The sequence below is a fragment of the Carcharhinus amblyrhynchos genome, chromosome 23, assembly GCF_965287045.1.
Source record: "Carcharhinus amblyrhynchos chromosome 23, sCarAmb.v2.hapA, whole genome shotgun sequence".
Classification (NCBI taxonomy): Eukaryota; Metazoa; Chordata; class Chondrichthyes; order Carcharhiniformes; family Carcharhinidae; genus Carcharhinus; species Carcharhinus amblyrhynchos.
The window spans coordinates 1,216,263-1,236,702 of record NC_137346.1 but is presented as its reverse complement, the minus strand read 5'-3'; the positions used below and the strand labels follow the sequence as shown (position 1 = coordinate 1,236,702).

At 46.5% G+C, this 20,440-nt stretch overlaps 2 protein-coding genes across 15 annotated transcripts in view; both read right to left on the bottom strand.

Moving 5' to 3' along the window:
- zswim7 (zinc finger, SWIM-type containing 7) overlaps positions 1-4,712 on the bottom strand; it is a 50,252-nt gene extending 45,540 nt beyond the window's left edge. Inside the window, exon 1 of one of the 3 annotated variants that reach the window (XM_080210711.1) lies at positions 4,607-4,712. Coding sequence is in view for 1 of the 3 variants with exons in the window: in XM_080210710.1 (XP_080066836.1) it covers positions 2,281-2,298 (18 nt within the window). In the remaining 2 variants the exon portion in view is untranslated. Of the gene's footprint in view, positions 1-2,280; positions 2,373-4,606 lie in introns of those variants that run through there. The other 2 variants (XM_080210712.1, XM_080210710.1) reach the window with 2 other exon arrangements.
- A 207-nt stretch (positions 4,713-4,919) lies between these two features.
- Positions 4,920-20,440, bottom strand: part of ncor1 (nuclear receptor corepressor 1) — a 345,530-nt gene continuing 330,009 nt past the window's right edge. For 11 of the 12 annotated variants that reach the window (XM_080211013.1, XM_080211019.1, XM_080211016.1 and 8 more), the window contains 3 exons: positions 16,534-16,554; positions 10,314-10,535; positions 4,920-6,560 (listed from right to left, as the gene is read on the bottom strand). In XM_080211013.1, coding sequence (XP_080067139.1) covers positions 6,376-6,560; positions 10,314-10,535; positions 16,534-16,554 — 428 coding nt within the window. In that variant the 3' untranslated portion in view covers positions 4,920-6,375. The remainder of the gene's footprint in view (positions 6,561-10,313; positions 10,536-16,533; positions 16,555-20,440) is intronic. The other variant, XM_080211017.1, reaches the window with a different exon arrangement.

Below are 20,440 nucleotides of genomic sequence, written 5' to 3'. Positions count from 1 at the left end.
GAGAGGTTCCGGAAGATTGCGGATGTAGTTCCTATTTTCAAGAAAGGGAACAGGGACAGCCTGGGAAATTACCGACCGGTGAGTCTGACCTCAGTGGTTGGTAAGCTGATGGAGAGGCTTCTGAGGGACAAGATTTACGAGCATTTGGAGAGGTTTGACATGATCAGGAATAGTCAGCATGGATTTGTCAAGGGCAGGTCATGCCTTACGAGCCTCGTTGAGTTCTTCGATAATGTGACTGAACACATTGACGAAGGAAGTGCCGTGGACGTGGTGTACACGGACTTCAGCAAGGCGTTTGATAAGGTCCCCCATGCAAGACTTCTTGAGAAGGTGAGAGGGCATGGGATCCAAGGGCCTTTGGCCTTGTGGATCCAGAACTGGCTTGCCTGCAGAAGGCAGAGAGTGGTTGTGGATGGGTCTTTTTCTGAATGGAGGTCAGTCACCAGTGGAGTGCCCCAGGGATCTGTTCTAGGACCCTTGCTGTTTGTCATTTTCATAAATGACCTGGATGAGGAAGTGGAGGGATGGGTAAGTAAGTTCGCTGATGACGCGAAGGTCGGTGGTGTTGTGGATGGTCTGGAAGGATGTCAAAAGTTGCAGCAGGACATAAATAGGATGCAGGGCTGGGCGGAGAAGTGGCAGATGGACTTCAACGCGGATAAATGTGTAGTCGTCCATTTTGGCAGAATCAACGGGATGAACGAGTACACTATCAAGGGCAGGAGTCTCAGTAGTGTTGAAGAGCAGAAGGATCTTGGGGTCCGGGTCCACAGGACTCTTAAATCGGCCTCGCAGGTGGAGGAGGTGGTCAAGAAGGCGTATGGTGTACTGGCCTTCATTAATCGAGGGATTGAGTTTAGGAGTCAGGAGGTAATGCTGCAACTTTATAAGACCCTTGTCAGGCCTCATTTGGAGTACTGTGCACAGTTCTGGTCGCCTCACTATAGGAAAGACGTAGAAGCTATTGAAAGGGTACAGAGGAGATTTACAAGGATGTTGCCTGGACTGGGAGGCATGCCTTATGAAGTTAGGTTGAGGGAACTGGGACTCTTTTCCCTGGAGAGACGAAGGTTGAGAGGCGACCTGATAAAAGTATATAAAATGTTGAGAGGGATAGATAGGGTGGATTCTCAGAGGCTATTTCCCCGGGTTGAAATGGTCGCTACGAGAGGACACAGATTTAAGGTGCGGGGAGGAAAGTACAGAAGTGATGTTAGGGGTAAGTTTTTCACTCACAGGGTGGTGAGTGAATGGAATCGGCTGCCGTCAGTGGTGGTGGAGGCGAACTCGCTGGGGTCTTTTAAAAGACTTCTGGATGAGTATATGGGGTTTAATGGGATTGGGGGTTATAGATAGGTCTATAGATTGGTAGGTGTTGATGTGTTCGGTGCAACTCGTGGGCCGAAGGGCCTGTTTGTGCTGTAGTGTTCTATGTATGTTCTATACCAGTGTTTAGCCACATGTTGAGCTGCACTATCTTCCTATTCCTAGCCTCACTAGCATGTGGCACAGGGAGTAATCCTGAGATTATAACTCTAGAGGTCCTGCTTTTTAACTTTCTACCTAACTCCCTAAACTGCTGCTGCAGGACCTCATCACTCTTCCTGCCTCTTTCGTACCAATATGTACCAGCACCTCTGGCTATTCACCCTCTCCCTCCAGAATGCTTTCTGTCCATTCTGAGATATCCTGGACCCTGGTAATAGGGAGGCAACATACCATCCTGGTCTCTTTCACATCCACAGAAACACCTGTCTGCACCCCTAACTACAGAGTCCCTCAGAACTATTGCTCTAGTCTTCTTTGTCCCTCCCTGCTTAACAACAATCATTAATATACGTGAACAGTCCGGTCCAAAGCACAGATCCCTGCGGAACCCCACTAGTCACTGACTGCCAATCAGAAAACGACCCATTTATGCCAACTCTTTGCTTCCTATCTACTAACCAGCTTTCTATGCATTTCAGGAAGGGCAGCACAGTGGTTAGCACTACTGCCTCACAGCGCCAGGGACCCAAGTTCAATTCCTGGCTTGGGTCACTGTCTGTGTGAAGTTTGCATGTTCTCCCCGTCTGCATGGGTTTCCTCAGGGTGCAGCGGTTTCCTCCCACAATCTGAGAAACACGCTGGTCAGGTGCACTGGCTTATGCTAAATTCTCCCTCAGTATACCCAAACTGGTGTCAGAGTGAGAGGACTAGGGGGTTTTCACAATAATTTCATTGCAGTACTTACGTAAGCCTCTTGTGACACTAATAAAAAAACTTTAAAAAAATTACCTGCAATCCCATGTACATAGTTGTCTGTTACATGAGATCTTGTTGAAAGGCGTCTCAAAGTCTAAATAAACCACATCCAGTGGTTCTCCTCGGTCAACTCCACTAATTACATCCTCAAAGAATGGCTAAAAAAGTGTATGGAATCTTGAACTTCATAAATAGAAGCACTGAGTACTAAAGCAGGGAAATTATGCCAAACCTTTATAAATCTGTTATACTAATAACAGTATACTGTGACGAGTTTATACCATCATACTTTAGGAAGGCTGTGTCATTCCTTGTGTGTGTGAAGAGATTTTAACCAGAATTGTTCCAGGTATTGGGGTTTTTTTATTTACAAGGTTAGCTAGGAGAAGATGGCCTTCATCCCCTTGGAGCAAAGAACATTCAGGGGAGACTGGACTGAAATGCACAAGACTACAAGTTTGCATGAGGTAGACAAAGTAGAACTGTACTGATAACTTGCAGGTCTCTGCAAATTAGGGTGGTGGAAATGAAAGCAATCAGTAATTTTGAAAAGGAAACTGGATGGGCTCCTCAGGAAATAAACTTGCAAGGCTATGCAGATAGAGCAGGGGAACGGGACTAACTGGATTTCTCTCAGAGTCGGCAGGGGTCTATGGGACGAATGGACTATTTGTGCTCTGTAATGACACAATGAGATCAAAATAAACAAAGACAACCCCATCTAAGGCCCTGAGTTAGATAACAGATTAATAGATAAGAGGTTAGAGCGCCGCACTGTCGGAGGGTCAGTGCTGAGGGAGCGCCGCACTGTCGGAGGGTCAGTGCTGAGGGAGCGCCGCACTGTCGGAGGGTCAGTGCTGAGGGAGCGCCGCACTGTCGGAGGGTCAGTGCTGAGGGAGCGCCGCACTGTCGGAGGGTCAGTGCTGAGGGAGCGCCGCACTGTCGGAGGGTCAGTGCTGAGGGAGCGCCGCACTGTCGGAGGGTCAGTGCTGAGGGAGCGCCGCACTGTCGGAGGGTCGGTGCTGAGGGAGCGCCGCACTGTCGGAGGGTCGGTGCTGAGGGAGCGCCGCACTGTCGGAGGGTCGGTGCTGAGGGAGCGCCGCACTGTCGGAGGGTCGGTGCTGAGGGAGCGCCGCACTGTCGGAGGGTCGGTGCTGAGGGAGCGCCGCACTGTCGGAGGGTCGGTGCTGAGGGAGCGCCGCACTGTCGGAGGGTCGGTGCTGAGGGAGCGCCGCACTGTCGGAGGGTCGGTGCTGAGGGAGCGCCGCACTGTCGGAGGGTCGGTGCTGAGGGAGCGCCGCACTGTCGGAGGGTCGGTGCTGAGGGAGCGCCGCACTGTCGGAGGGTCGGTGCTGAGGGAGCGCCGCACTGTCGGAGGGTCGGTGCTGAGGGAGCGCCGCACTGTCGGAGGGTCGGTGCTGAGGGAGCACCGCACTGTCAGAGGGTCGGTGCTGAGGGAGCGCCGCACTGTCGGAGGGTCGGTGCTGAGGGAGCGCCGCACTGTCGGAGGGTCAGTGCTGAGGGAGCGCCGCACTGTCAGAGGGTCGGTGCTGAGGGAGCGCCGCACTGTCAGAGGGTCAGTGCTGAGGGAGCGCCGCACTGTCAGAGGGTCGGTGCTGAGGGAGCGCCGCACTGTCAGAGGGTCAGTACTGAGGGAGCGCCGCACTGTCAGAGGGTCGGTGCTGAGGGAGTGCCGCACTGTCGGGGGGTCAGTGCTGAGGGAGCGCCGCACTGTCAGAGGGTCAGTGCTGAGGGAGTGCCGCACTGTCAGAGGGTCAGTGCTGAGGGAGCGCCGCACTGTCAGAGGGTCAGTGCTGAGGGAGCGCCGCACTGTCAGAGGGTCGGTGCTGAGGGAGCGCCGCACTGTCAGTGGGTCAGTGCTGAGGGAGCGCCGCACTGTCAGAGGGTCAGTGCTGAGGGAGCGCCGCACTGTCGGAGGGTCAGTGCTGAGGGAGCGCCGCACTGTCAGAGGGTCAGTGCTGAGGGAGCGCCGCACTGTCAGAGGGTCAGTGCTGAGGGAGCGCCGCACTGTCAGAGGGTCAGTGCTGAGGGAGCGCCGCACTGTCAGAGGGTCAGTGCTGAGGGAGTGCCGCACTGTCAGAGGGTCGGTGCTGAGGGAGTGCCGCACTGTCGGGGGGTCAGTGCTGAGGGAGCGCCGCACTGTCAGAGGGTCAGTGCTGAGGGAGCGCCGCACTGTCGGAGGGTCAGTGCTGAGGGAGCGCCGCACTGTCGGAGGGTCAGTGCTGAGGGAGCGCCGCACTGTCAGAGGGTCAGGGCTGAGGGAGCGCCGCACTGTCGGAGGGTCAGTGCTGAGGGAGTGCCCAGATATCGAATTTGTTTTGGAAATTTTCTGGTTCACCTCAACTCCTTTCACTGTGATCGCTCTGGAACCGTGTCTGCCGCTGCTCCTCACACCATCAGATTCCAGCCGCGGCCTCAGGCTCCGACCCAGACTAGGCCCTGCGCACAGCATTCTGGGGGTTGTAGTGCATTCACGGGCCCCGCCCCTCCACCAGGCCCCGCCCACCCCTCCATCAGCCCACGCCCACCTCACCGGCCCGCCCCTCCACCAGGCCACACCCCTCCTCACCGGCCCGCCCCTCCACCAGGCCCCGCCCCTGTGCTACAAGCTGAGTAAAGTCAGTGAAAGGAATCCATTTAAAAGACTGAAATCAGATGCCAACTTTATTTTAGGTCAATAAACATTTACATGAATGTGTTGTGGTTCTGGAATGGCGAGCTATTTTAAAAGGAGGTTAGCCCAGAGTGGCTATTTGGCAGGAAGGGGGATTGCAGTTACAACAGACACAGTGCAACATTAAAATAAGAAATCTATCTTAGGCTGGTGTCATGCTTCGAGTGCTGTCTGTAAGCTTGAACAAAGGGAAATAATGATGACGTGATTCAAGTCCAAGACATTATTTGTGGAGCTGCCTCAACTTCTACTATGTAACATTCAGCATTAAAATAATTTACACGGTATCTTCTGGAAATCAGTAAAGAAAAAACATGCATTGCACACCCAGCACTCAAAGAGCTAAAGCTGAAATTAGCAAATTTACTCCACTGGAACCAGTAATCTGCAGCCAGGCAGGGAAACATTCTCAGTAATGTTTGGAACTAGTTATGCAAAGTGGAGGTGGCTTCTCAATTCCTGCATTCAGATTTTACTGGAGTTTTCATGGTGACATTCCCGTGGAGTCCTGCAGTTTTGTGAACATGTCCCCAAAGTGCGAGAATCTGCCACTAAACCCCACAATGTTCTGTGGCAGCAGAAGCCTACAGACTCCTGCAAGCCTTCAGTGGTAAGAGAAGAATGCCAGTGTCTGAGAACTTTGTCATTCCTCACCTTGAATATCCACCTTCATTTCAATCATTCAACCTCAGGAATTAGACAGTCCTTCTCCCCCTACTCGCAAGAAAAGCAAATTAACTTCTGGGACCAAAATTATGACTTGCTTATATTTATCAGATTTTAAAACAATTATTCATTTTGTGGGAAAGGTGACTGATAAAATTAAGGAAAAAGCATGAGGTGGAGGTAAAAAGTCTTTGGGTGAGTATTGTGCACAGTAGCAGGGTTAGGCCCCTTCCTGAGCCCACATACATCAGGTTATATTCTCCCTTCAATTCTTTTTGTTTCACAATGAATCATAATACATCCATGCATTAATATCTTAGCACTGCTGCTAAATAATTAAAGTCAAAATGGAACTTAATTTACAACGAATATGGAATACCAGTCACTTGGGTTCACCTCACTGGTGGGAAATTCCTGCATTTGCAGCAGTAAATTCACCATTTCAGGGTCTTTTAAAATGAAAGATTGGTAGCATGATGCAATGGGACAGTACTCTATATTACACAAGAATGATTTAAAGACAGTTTTTAAACAAACAAATGGAGCAAAAAATGTTTTTCAATGTGAATTCTACATGAGCGTCTGTGATCGCCATTTCTTCTCCAACTGGCATCTGCTCATCTGAGGACTGAACACTGCTTTGCATTTGCCTGTGTGAACAAAGCCTCCTTTACTTCATCACTCGGTGAGCCGGGCTCGAGGAGAGTCTCTCGTCTGTGGTCTGCAGGCCTGAAACAACTACTAAAACCGCAGCCAGGACACTGTACTCAATCATCACTGTCTGATAGTGTCTCATATTGGGAGGAGAGTAAGGGAGCTGGCTCACGCTCCCACGTTCTGGCTGGTGGATGTGAGCTGGCTTGACCCATGGTTGGTGGTGCACAGGCGATGGGTGTTGGTGCCACACTCATCATTCGCATTGTGAATGGATTATAAGGAAATGCAGTCGAGCCTGTGCAACAAGACAAGAAGCAGTTAATCCATGTTGTTTACATAAGAACATAAGAAATAGGAGCAGGAGTAGGCCATCGAGATATTTTTAAATTGTGCTGTTCAGAAACTCAAATCAGAAAGTGACTGTGCCACATAGGGAGGTGATGGTGTAGTGGTATTGTCATTGGGCTAGTAATCCAGAAACCCAGAGTAACACTTTGGGAACTTGGGTTCAAATCCCACCACAGCAGATGATGAAATTTGAGTTCAATAAAAATCTGGAATTTAAAGTCCAACGAGAACCATGAAACTATTGTCAATTGTCGGAAAAAAACCGTCTGGTTCACTAATGTCCCTTACGGAAGGAAATCTGCCGTCCCTACCTGTTCTGACCTACATGTAACTCCAGAGCCACAGCAATGTGGTCGACTCTTAACCACCCTCTGAAATGGCCTAGTGCAATTAGGGATGGGCAACAAATGCTAGTGACACCCAAGTCCCATGTATGAATAAAACAGAACAATAACTTTTACAATGTTTTACAATGAATCATAATACATCCATGCATTAATATCTTAGCACTGCTGCTAAATAATTAAAGTCAAAATGGAACTTAATTTACAACGAATATGGAATACCAGTCACTTGGGTTCACCTCACTGGTGGGAAATTCCTGCGTTTGCAGCAGTAAATTCACCATTTCAGGGTCTTTTAAAATGAAAGATTGGTAGCATGATGCAATGGGACAGTACTCTATATTACACAAGAATGATTTAAAGACAGTTTTTAAACAAACAAATGGAGCAGAAAGTATTTTTCAATGTGAATTCTGAGGACAGAAATGACCAGAGAACACAGCCAAGGAGGACAGGTTTCTATACAAACTTAAGGCAAGGCAGTTTGTAGTCTGGTTCAGTCTGAGGGAAGGGAATGGAATCATAGAATGTAGAACATAGAACACTACAGCACGAAAAGGCCCTTTGGCCCACAAGTTGTGTCGATCACATCCATACCTACCAGGCCATAGAACTATCTGTAACTCCCAATCCCATGTACTCATCCAGAAGTCTTTTAGAAGACCCCAGCGAGTTCGCCTCCACCACCACCGACAGCAGCCAATTCCACTCTCTCACCATCCTCTGAGTGATAAACTTACCCCTGACATCTCCTCTGTACTTGCTTCCCAGCACCTTAAACCTGTATCCTCTCGTAGCAACCATTTCAGCCCTGGGAAATAGCCTCTGAGAATCCACCCTATCTATTCCTCTCAACATTTTACAAACCTCTATCAGGTCGCCTCTCAACCTTCGTCTCTCCAGGGAGAAGAGTCCCAGCTCCCTCAACCTATCTTCATAAGGCATGCCTCCCAATCCAGGCAACATCCTTGTAAATCACCTCTGCACCCTCTCAATAGCTTCCACATCCTTCCTGTAGTGAGGTGACCAGAACTGCGCACAGTACTCCAAGTGGGGTCTAACAAGGGTCCTATAAAGTTGCAGCATTACCTCCTGACTCCTAAACTCAATCCCTTGATTGATGAAGGACAGTACACCATACGCCTTCTTGACCACATCCTCCACCTGCGAGGCCGATTTAAGAGTCCTGTGGACCCGGACCCCAAGATCCTTCTGCTCTTCAACCCAGCTAAGACTCCTACCCTTGATAGTGTACTCCTTCACCCCATTGGTCCTGCCAAAATGGACCACGACACATTTATCCGTGTTGAAGTCCATCTGCCACTTCTCCGCCCAGTCTTGCATTCTATCTATGTCCCGCTGCAAGTTCTGACATTCCTCCAGACCACCCACAACACCAACCTTCGTATCGTCGGCGAACTTACTAACCCATCCCTCCACTTCCTTATCCAGGTCATTTATGAAAATGACAAACAGCAAGGGCACTAGAACAGATCCCTGGGGCACTCCACTGGTGACCGTCCTCCATGCAGAAAAAGACCCATCCACAACCACTCTCTGCCTTCTGCAGGCAAGCCAGTTCTGGATCCACAAGGCCAAAGCCCCCTGGATCCCATGCCCTCTCACCTTCTCAAGAAGTCTTGCATGGGGAACCTTATCAAACGCCTTGCTGAAGTCCACGTAAACCAAATCCACCGCTCTTCCTTCGTCAATGTGCTCAGTCACATTTTCAAAAAACTCAACTGGGCTCGTAAGGCACGACCTGCCCTTGACAAAGCCATGCTGACTATTTCTGATCATACTAAACTTCTCTAAGTGCTCATAAATCCTGTCCCTCAGAATCCTCTCCATCAACTTACCAACCACTGAGGTTAGACTCACCGGTCGGTAATTTCCCAGGCTTTCCCTGTTCCCTTTCTTGAAAATAGGAACCACATCCGCAATCCTCTGGAACCTCTCCCATCTCCATCGACGACGCAAAGATCATCGCCAGGGGCTCTGCAATCTCTCCCCTCACCTCCCGCAGTAACCTGGGGTACATCCCATCTGGTCCCGGTGCCTTATCTATCTTGATAGAATTTAAAAGTTCCAACATATCCTCTTTCTTAATATCCACATGCTCAATCTTTTTCAGTGGAAACAAAGAATGAAGCATGAACAAAGTAAATGTAGTAAATCCAAATCAATGGGGCTTGCTGATGACACGAAGATGAGTGGAAAAGCGAATTGCATGGAAGGCGCGAAAAGTCTGCAGAGAGATCCGGATAGACTGAGTGAGTGGGCAAGCACCTGGCAGATGGAGTATAATGTTAGCAAATGTGAGGTTATCCACTTTGGTAGAAATAATGGTAGGAGGGATTATTATTTAAAAGGCGAAAAGCTGCAGCATGCTACGGTGCAGAGGGACCTGGGGATCCTTGTGCACGAATCACAAAAACCCAGTCTGCAGGTGCAGCAGGTGATCAAGAAGGCGAAGAGGACGCTGGCCTTTATAGCGAGGGGGATAGAATATAAAAGCAGAGAGGTCTTGCTGCAACTGTACAGGGCTCTGGTGAGGCCGCAGCTGGAGTACTGTGTGCAATTTTGGTCTCCGTATTTGTGGAAGGATATATTGGCCTTGGAGGGAGTGCAGAGAAGGTTCACCAGGCTGATACCAGAGATGAGGGGGTTAAGCCTGTGAGGAGAGGTTGGATAGACTGGGTCTGTACTCATTAGAGTTTAGAAGGCTGAGGGGGGATCTTATAGAGACTTACAAGATAATGAAGGGGCTAGATAGGGTAGAGCTGGAGAGATTCTTCCTGCTTAGAAAGGATAGCAGAACTCGAGGGCACAACCTCAAAATAAGGGGGGGGGGCTGCAGTTTACAACAGAGTTGAGGAGGAACTTCTTCACTCAAAGGGTGGTGAGTCTCTGGAATTCTCTGCCCATTGAAGTGGTGGAGGCTGCCTCACTCAATATATTTAAGTCACGGGTAAATAGATTTCTGATAGACAAGGGAATTAAGGGTTATGGGGAGAAAGCAGGCAAGTGGAACTGATCCACTTCAGATTAGCCATGATCTTATTGAATGGCGGGGTAGGCTCGAAGGGCTAGATGGCCTACTCCTGCTCCTATTTCTTATGGGACCCTGGACTCAAGAATCAACTCCAGATTAAACTGAAAGAATCTTCATCTCAACCTATTTACTCCAGGTGTAATCTGTAAAGCTCATCTGCAAGTTATCAATGCAGAACACTGAGAAAAAGTGAACATGCATCCACCTGACAGCACAGAGTTAAACAGACAATGTGCACAATACGTAGGGAAGCTGCTACTCCTTCAATCCATGATACTAACCCTCACCCCATCACACTAACCTGATGGAGGTGATGGATTGGCCTCCTCATTCCGAGCATCAGCAGATACGGGGATGGTTGTGTTCATGTTGGCCTGTGTTGCATTCGCAGGATGGGGTAGAACCACTTGGTGATCTTCTCCTTTGTCATCGTATTTACCCATTAAGGCTTTCCTGATAATATCCTCGAGGCCAAGATTACTGGCTGGATCTGCAAAGGAATGACTCCGAGAACTGACTGAACCTAAAAGGTGGGAGGAAATAATCGAGGGAAAGGTACAGAAAAAGAGATACAATAAGGGGAAGAGTGGTAAGGGATGGGATTGGGGTTGGGGTTGGGAGGGGTGAGAATGGGATGGTGAGGTAGAGAGAGGCACAGGCAGGCAGAGAAAATGGGAAAACCAAAAGTCAGCATTTATTTTGCAAGCTGCAAGCTCCAACTAGCAAGCAAGACAATGGCAGCACAAATCATCAAAGCAACAGCAATGAACAGACTCAATGACCTGAATGCCTTTACACACTTAAAAGAGCAGAACTATGCAGTTCAAGGATTTAGCAAAGGAGGTTACTGGTCCATATCTAGTGGTTCTGACACCAAATGCTATTTGCAGTTAGCAATTTTATATACACAAATAAATTAATAGAATGATTTAAACATCACAGATTTACTGGACAGACTGGACAAAGTGGTGCATATTTTAAACTGCCTCATTCTCCTCCAAAATGCCATAGTTCTTCCAATACAACCAGATGTATAACAATTTGTACTGAACATCACAAAGTACTTACAGAAAAGTAACAGGCCATTTGGCCTATCGACACATGCAAGTGTTTATGCTCCACTTGAGCCTCCTGCCACCATTTTTCATTTAATAGCATCAAATGTGGCCTTTTATTAATTTCTCCTCCATGTGTTTAGCTTTCTGTTAAATTCATCTATGTTATTCTCCCAATCTAATCCCTGTAGTAGCGAGTTCCAGATTCTAACAATTCTGAGTAAAGGTATTTCTTCTGAATTTCTAATTAATCGGGACTATCTTATACTGATGGTCTCTATTTCTTGTCTCACCTCCAGTCGAAACAGTTTCCCCATATCAGCCCTACTGGAGAAAAGAATCCCAGAATCTTTCATTTTTCCTGATATTTATATCTGGTCACTAATGTTTTTTAGGGAAGGAAATCTGCCAGCCTTACCCAGTCTGGTTTGCACGTGACTCCAGAAATACAGAAATCTGATTAACTCAAGTGCCCACTGAAATGGCTGAGCAAGCCACTCGGTTCATGCAGACCCAGCCAGCGACAGCCACATCCATGAATAATAAATAAACCTTTGGCTTTTTATCAAGCATGAATCTATCTCAAAAAATGCTGGAAAATCTCAGCAGGTCTGACAACATCTGTGGAGAGAAAATAGAACCAATGTTTCAAGTCTGGATGACCCTTCGTCAGAGCTCTCTCCACAGATGCTGTCAGACCTGCTGGGATTTTCCAGCATTTTCTGTTTTTGTTTCAGATCCCAGCATCCGCAGTATTTTGCTTTTATTATAGGAATCTATCTCACTCAGTGACCCAGTCTCCTCTGCTCTCTGGGGAAGAGAATTCCACACACTACAATCATGAGAAGGGAAATAGTCTCTCAAAATCCATCCTGTCAAGTCACCAAGGATTTTATGTTTGAATAAGATTGCCTCTCATTCTTCTAAACTTAAATGGACAGATCCAACCTGCACAACCTTTCCTCATAAGATGTCCTTTCATCCTAGGAATTAGTGCGTGGTGAGAGTCTACAGAAGGATCTAGATAGGCTGGGCGAATGGGCCAGGAAATGGCAAATGGAATTTAATGTTGGCAAGTGCGAGGTGGTCCACTTTGGTAGGAAGAATGGTAGGAAGGACTATTACTTACGTGGCGAAAAACTGCAGCAAGCGACGGTGCAGAGGGACCTCGGGGTCCTTGTGCATGAGTTGCAAAAACCCAGCTTGCAGGTGCAGCAGGTGGTCAGGAAGGCGAATAGGATGCTGGCCTTCATAGCGAGGGGGATTGAATATAAAAGTAGGGAGGTCTTGCTGCGGCTGTATAGGGCATTGGTGAGGCCACAGCTGGAGTACTGTGTGCAGTTTTGGGCGCCGTACTTACGCAAGGATATTTTGGCCTTGGAGGGAGTGCAGAGGAGGTTTACTAGGCTGATGCCAGAGTTGAGGGGGTTGAGCTATGAGGAGAGGGTGAATAAATTAGGCTTGTACTCGTTAGAGTTTAGAAGAATGAGGGGAGATTTCATTGAGACGTATAAGATGATGAATGGGATGGATAGGATAGAGGTGGAGAGACTCTTCCCGCTCAGAAAGGATAGTAGGACTAGGGGGCACAGCCTCAAGATAAAGGGGGGGGGGGGGGGGGTTTAGAACAGAGTTGAGGAGGAACTTCTTCACTCAAAGGGTGGTGAATCTCTGGAATTCTCTGCCCGTTGAAGTGGTGGAGGCTACCTCGCTAAATATTTTTAAGACGCGGGTTGATGGGTTTTTGATAAGAGCGGGGATTAAGGGTTATGGGGAGAGGGCGGGAATGTGGAACTGAGCCAAGACAGATCAGCCATGATCTTATTGAATGGCGGGGCAGGCTCGAAGAGCTAGTTGGCCTACTCCTGCTCCTATTTCTTATGTTCTTATGTTAGTGGCATGAATCTTTTCTGTACTATTTCTAACACACTTAAATCCTTTCTCAAGTAAGGAGAGCAAACCTGCAGTGCTTCAGATTTGGTCTCGCTAAAATCCTGCACAACTGTGGTAAGACTTCCCTACTTTTATATTCCATTCCTCTTGCAATTAGTGACAATATTCCATTGGCCTTTCTACTCACTTACTGGACCTACATACTAACATTTTATGATTCATGTACTGGGACACCCAGCTCCCTCTGTACTGCAGATTTGTGCAATCGCTCTCCATTCTAACATGCTGCTGCTTTTCTATTCTTCCTGTCAAAATTTACATTTTCCCGCATTATTTTCCATTTGACACTGACTGAACCTATCTAAATCCTCTGCAAACTCCTTGTGTCCTCTTCATTGCTTACTGTCCTTTCTAACATTGTCTCATCAGCAAATTTAGCTCCCATTTATTGGTCCCTTCAACCAATTTATTGGTTTAGATTGTAAACAGGCCCAGCACTAATCCCTCTGGCATTCTATTCATTACAACTTGTTAACCCAAAAATGGAATGTTCATCCCTATTCTCTGTTTTCTGCTAGCTAACCAATCCATTATCCACACTAATCTGTTACCTTCTACACGACAAACTCTTACTTTGTGTAGTAACCTTTGGCGTGGCACTTATCAAACGCCTTTTGGAAATCCACGGGTTGCCCTTTATCCACCTTGATTGTTACTTCCTCAAAGAACTGGGATGGCATGGTGTGACAGTGGTTAGCACTGCTGCCTCACAGTGCCAGGGACCAGGGTTCAATTCTAGCTTTGGGTGATTGTCTGTCTGGAGTTTACACATTCTCCCTGTGTCTGTGTGGGTTTCCTCCCACAATCCAAAGATGTGCAGGTTAGGTGGATTGACCATGATAAATTGACCCTAACGTAAGGGAGATTAGCAGGATAAATATGTGGGATTACAGGAATAGGACTTGAGTGGGATTGTGGTCGGTGTAGATTCAATGGTCCAAATCGCCTCCTTCCGCACTGTAGGTATTCTATGATTCTATGAACTCTAATAAATTCGTTAAACATGATTTCCCTTTCACAAAACCATGTTGATTCTGCCTGATTTTCTAAGTATCTGCCATAACCTCCTTAATAATAGATGCCAACATTTTCCCTACAATAGGATTAGGTTAACTGACTAGTTTCCTGCTTTCAGTCTCCCTCTTTTCTTGACTAGCGGTCTTACAATCATGATTTTCCAATCTGATGGGACTTTTCCGGGGAATTTCCTTTCAAGCTTTGATCTTTTTGGGTGTCACTTCCTCACTTTTCAGCTTTCTTGGGATAAAGACCAACATTCCATTAGCTTTTGTGATACTTTTTGTACCTGCCCACTAGCAGTTATTGGGTTCCACATGGAAATACTAAAAACTTTCTGCTCGTCCACAGTTTATACACTTAGAAAAAAACTTGAATTAATGTTTCTTGAATCCGAGTGAATGACCTTGTCCTACTCCACGTTGAACTCTCTTTGCCACAGAGCTGGCCCTCACTGTGTGTCTGTCTGCAACTTCCTGCTCCCAACCATATTACTTACTGTGCCTTTTTCAAAAACTTAGATAATTGTGTCATTACATCCACTAATAAAATCTCCTGTCCTTATTTGGTCTGGCCCACATGTGACTCCAGACCTACAGCAATGTGGCTGACTCTTAACTGTCCTCTGAAATAGCTGAGCAAGCCACTTAACGAAAGCAATGAGGGATGGCAACAATGCTGACCTTGCCAATGAAGCCCATATCCCAGGAAAGAGCAAAAGAAAATCTCAATTGCCTTTCCCTATCTCTTCTGCCAAATGTGCATAATTGCATCCTTCCATGTGCCATTTGCTGGCCCATTCTTCTTGTAGTCTGTAGGGATCTTCCTCACGTTTTGCCACACCTCTGACATTTTTGAAATTTTATTCTACATTCCAATATCCAAGTTGTCTAGGAGAACACCACTGTCTACCATTATCTAGTCTAAAAAACAACCATTTACCATGTCTTGCTGTTGTCTACAATTTTTTTAATCCAAGCTGACTTTGACCCTCGTACTGCATGAGCCTCAGTTTGATTACCGATCTTTTACATGGCCAACATTCACTGTATTCCTTTAAACACCTTCTCTGGCATTTCATCAACAATTCAATGATATTACTAAAATGTGATCTGCCTTTTACAAATCTGTACAGGCCCTCCTTAATTAAGTCAAACCTCTCCCAAGCGCATGCTAATTCTTTTCTTGATCATTGTTACTGAAATTCACACTGACATTCACTGTTAAACTGATGGTTACTAGGAAGGTCCTTAGACTCTTCCTTGAATAAAGGTGTCACATTTCATACTTGCCAATCCCCTGGCATCTCCCATGTATCTAGTGAGGATTGGAAGATTAAAACAAATCTTTCCACTACTTCTACCCCTACTTCCCTTAGAAACCTGGGGTGCAAGCCATTTGGACCAGGCAATGCCCTCTAAGTCACTGATAAATCTAGCAAAAAATTGTTGGCCCAGTACAGATCTGTGAGGGGCACCCCTTGTTACATCCCACAGCATGTTTCCTTTATTCCATTCTTTTAACCAATTAGCAGTCCATGGCACCAGTTTGCCTCCAATTCCTTTAAGAGTGAAAGGTTTGGTACAATTTTGTCTTTTAAATGGGTGAGATGGGTATATAGGGATATGGGCCAAATGCAGGCAATTGGGATTAGTTCAGTGGTAAAAACTGGGCAGCATAGACAAGTTGGGCCGAAGGGTCTGTTTTCATGCTGTAAACTTCTATGACTCTATTTACATGGTTAGGGAAGGTGATCAATGGGCTAGCATGGTGCAAAGGAATTATCTATATACTACTGTCACTGGTAGAGTGCAGTCTTAAGAACATAAATCTGCAGAGTGCTGTGTGATGTAATCACTCCCTGGATAGTATTGTGCATTGTCCCTCAGTCAGACAGCAATGTACGAAATTCCCCACTGCATACAAAATCCCAAGTGGAATGAGGTAATAAGACAATAGCCAGTTTCTAACACAGCCCACCACACAGTTTACATCCCACATCTCACAAAGAAATCTGTGATGCTTAAATCCACCAGTCAGGTGCATGTTCTGATTAGTCTGAAAGGCGAACCGTTATTATTTGCAGGTTGCACTGAACAACATGCTGGACTCCCAACCCACAAACTAAAAGCAAAATAAATATGCACAGCAAAGGAGGGCTAGGAGACACTATCTGGGGTGAGACCAGATGGCTATAGCAGGAACGAATTAGCTTCAAGTGGGTTAGCATTGCCATCTTGGCTTGAATCCATGGATAAGGGATCAGACACAACAACCCCCCACCCACTAACATCCTCTTTTGTAGACTGAGCAAACTTGTGAACAACCTGTGTCTGGTCATGGATTGGTATCTCATCTTGTTCAATCAGACCCCCCTCTGGACAAGTTCACAGAGCGAAAAGTGTGGTCAGTTATCCCGCTACCTTGCAATGAAACTAGTTCAGAAAGTACAATTATCTGAGAATTGTGGCTAGATTGTTAAATAAGATGACGCACCTTTTTTGTACGAAACCACACCTGGGGCAAAAGAAAGAAAGATAATTGGGTTTTAGCAGCTGAACTTTTTACAATTGATTTTGACAAATGCACCTACAATGTTTTGATCTGATTGTAGAAAATCAGCACATTTTTACAAATCAGTAAATCACAATCTTCCCAGGCAAACAAGGTTAGCTACGCAAGGAAGCAAGTTACACAGGACACATCTTTACAGACGGAGGCACCCCACAGACAGTAAACTGGCAGAAAGACATCCCACAGAGACACATACAGACAGACACACACACACTCACACAATTCTACAGACAGAGACACATACACCTTTACAGACAGAGACACACACACCACTACAGAGACACACACACATACACAGCCCTACTGATAGACAGACATGGACATCCCTAGATACAAACGCATTCCTTTACAGATGGACACACACATACAACCCTATAGACACACAAACTCCTACTGAATGACTTGCACACCTCTAAGACAGGCACACCACAACAGACAGGGACACAATCCTACAGACAGACAGACATGCACACCCAGGCAAACAGACACACAAACACCAAACCGCCACACACACACACAGTCCTACAGACAGACACACGCACAGAGAACCCTAGAGACAAATAACCTGGTTCAATGCAGAGTGCAGGAGGGCATGCCAGGAGCAACACCAGGCAAATCTAAAAACAGGTGTCACCCTGGTGAAGCTACTAAACAGGACTATTTGCCAAACAGCAAGTAGTGGACAGCTAAGCAATTTTCCAGTCCTGTCACATCCAGCTGTGAATGGTGGTGGACAATTAAACAACTCGCTGGGGGCGGCGGCGGCTCCACAAATATCTCCATCCTCAATAATGGAGGAGCCCAGCACATCGGTGCAAAAGATAAGGCATCTTCCCGCATGCAGGCACCTGCCAGATACACCCCTACACCCTACAGATACACCCCTACACCCTACAGATACAGAAGAATCCCCTGACAGAGCAGCACATGCACAACCTTTCAGATTTGCGTGTTCATACACACAAATATACATAATTCCTACAGGCACACTGACATGGACCCTGATATAGACACAGTGATATGCACTCCTCTGCAGACACACTGAAATACAACCTCCCACTACTCCGTAACCAAAACAATGAAACACATCCCATTACAGGCACACCAACATGCACCCATCCCTCCCTTACAGGCACAATGTCATGCATCTCCCTACCCCTGGACCGATGCACAATCCCCAGATACACATTGATACATAACCCCCAGACACACCGACACGCAGACCTTCTACAGACATACAAACTAGAAACATGCAACCTCATGAGATACACTCAAACATGTATTAATTGGAGCTTTTCTCTGTGGGAACCAACAAAGAGCCACCAATGATTTGCTTGGAGAATCAAATTGGGGGCCTGATAAATTCTGGCTCTTTGGACCGTGTGCTGAACAGGGACTGGGAGCAGTCTGTCAGCTGCGTGTCTCACTGCTGTGATCAGTGGTGCATGTTTTGCAGGGATAGTCTGCTGTGCTGGATTCATTTTATCTCCACCTACTGCAGGATATTTACTTCTTTTACTGGTGCTCGCAATTGTCATCCCATCAGTCACACAGATTCCTCAGAACAATATTAACTTGTTTTTATATAACGTTTTAAATGTACTTAAATTTTCCAGTACGCTTGACAGGAGTGTTATAAAGCAAACTCAACACCAAGCCACATAAAGCAACATTAGGCGGATTGCCAACAGCTTGGTAAAGAGGGAAGTTCTAAGGAGCATCTTAAAGTAAGAAAGAGAGGTTTAGGGATGGAATTCCAGAGTTTAGGGAATATTGGAATGATGAAAATAGGGGTGCACAAAGAAGGCAGAATTGAAGGATTGCACGTATCCCAGATTACAGAGATGTAGAGTTAGCAAGAACATGGATGGTCCTAAAACAAGAATTAGAATATTAAATTGAGGAATTGTTTAATCAATAGCCGGCGTTGGCCCGGGTTTAGAGGTGATGGGTGGAAGGTATTTGTCAAGTTCAGTGTGCCACTCAATGCGAGATACACTGCATCAACTCTGAGAGCACCTTCCAAACCTGCAGCCTCTGCCACCAAGAACAAGGGCAGCAGGTGCACAGAAATACCACGAGCTGCAAATTCCCCTGACACTTGACCCAGACTTGGAAATATATCACTGTTCCTTCGCCGTCGCTGGGTCAAAATTCTGGGACTCCCTCTCTAACAGCACTGTGGGTATCCCTCTGCAGACTGCGCTGGTCAAAAAGGCAGCTTATCACCACCTTCTCAAGGACCTGTTCAGGGACACCACATAAAATCAATGTAATAAAGTCACAAAAAGGTATGTGGATGATCACAAGGAATCATCTGGATATAGTACTTGGACAGGACTTGTACTGGACCAGATTTTTCAATGATTCAGACATGAATGAGGGCTGAGGACTCAAAATTTCAGCACTGTTTGAGCTGGAAACTGTGTCCAGAGTTCCCCCAGTATCTCTCCGAATGGTTTGTGAGAGACCGTGAACTTGTGGAGTGAGCCACAACATGAACCTGTCTGATGCGAGTGTCAGTATGCTGCTTTTGTGCAGGAAACATTTAGTATTGACACATGGATTGTACCTGGGATATAGCTGAAGCAACTTATAGGAGGTGGCCGTCTGTAACAACTGGTGCTCACCACGGTGTCACACAGTGCAAAATCAGAGCTCACAGGATTGAGGGTAATAAGCTAACATTGATAGACGATTGGTTAAGAGAGAAAACAGATTATGAATATGTGGGTCATTTTTGGATTGGCAGACTGCAGTCAGTGCTGGGGCCTCAACTACTGACAATCTATATTTACATCTTAGGTGAAGAGTTGAATGTAATGTATCCAGAATTGCCGATAGTACAAAGTTGAGGTGGGGAAGTAAGCTGAGAGGAAGAGCAGAGACTGCAAAGGGATATAATCAGATTGAATGAGTGGACAAGAAGGTGGTAGATGGAATGTGGTTATCCCACTTTAATGGCAAAAATAGAAAGCAGAGTATTTACTAATTGATGAGAGACTGGGTAATGTTGATGTTCAGAGAAATCCAGGATCATTGCACTCCACTCACAAAAAAGTTAAAGTGCAGGTGTAGCAAGTGGCGAGGAAAGCAAATTATGTATTTGCCTTTGTTATAAAGGGATAGGAATTCAAGGGCAAAAATCTGACTCAAATGAAATAAGGCCTTGATGAGGCAACACCTGGAATTTTGGTTTCCTTATCTAAAGAAGGCTTTAGGTGCCTTGCAGAGAGTACAACAAATGTCCACTTGACTGATTCCTGGAATTAGAGGATTGTCCTATGAAGAAAGATTGGTAGACTTGGTCTATATCCCCTAGAATTCAGAAGAATGAGGCATGACCTGACTGAAACTTGTCAAATAAAATTCTTAAGGACTTGACAAGGTAGATTTTGGGGAGGGTGTTTTCTCTGGCTAGGAGTTTAAAACTTGAGGTCAGGATTTGAGGGTTATATTCAACCATTTGTGAATCTTTGGAGTTCTCTACAACAGAGAACTGATAGATTTGTAGAGACTAAGGAAACCAAGGGATGAGGGGATAGTGCAGAAAGGAGGAAAAAAGAACAATACAGCACAGGAAACAGGCTCTTCGGCCCTCCAAGCCTGCACCGCTCATGCTTCCAACTAGACTATTCGTTTGTATCCCTCCATTCCCAGTGTGTTCATGTGACTATCCAGATAAGTCTTAAATGATCCGAGCGTGCCTGCCTCTCCCACCTTGCTTGGCAGCGCATTCCAGGCCCCACCACCCTCTGTGTAAAATACGTCCCTCTGATATCTGAGTTAAACCTCACCCCCCCTCACCTCGAACCTGTGACCCCTCGTG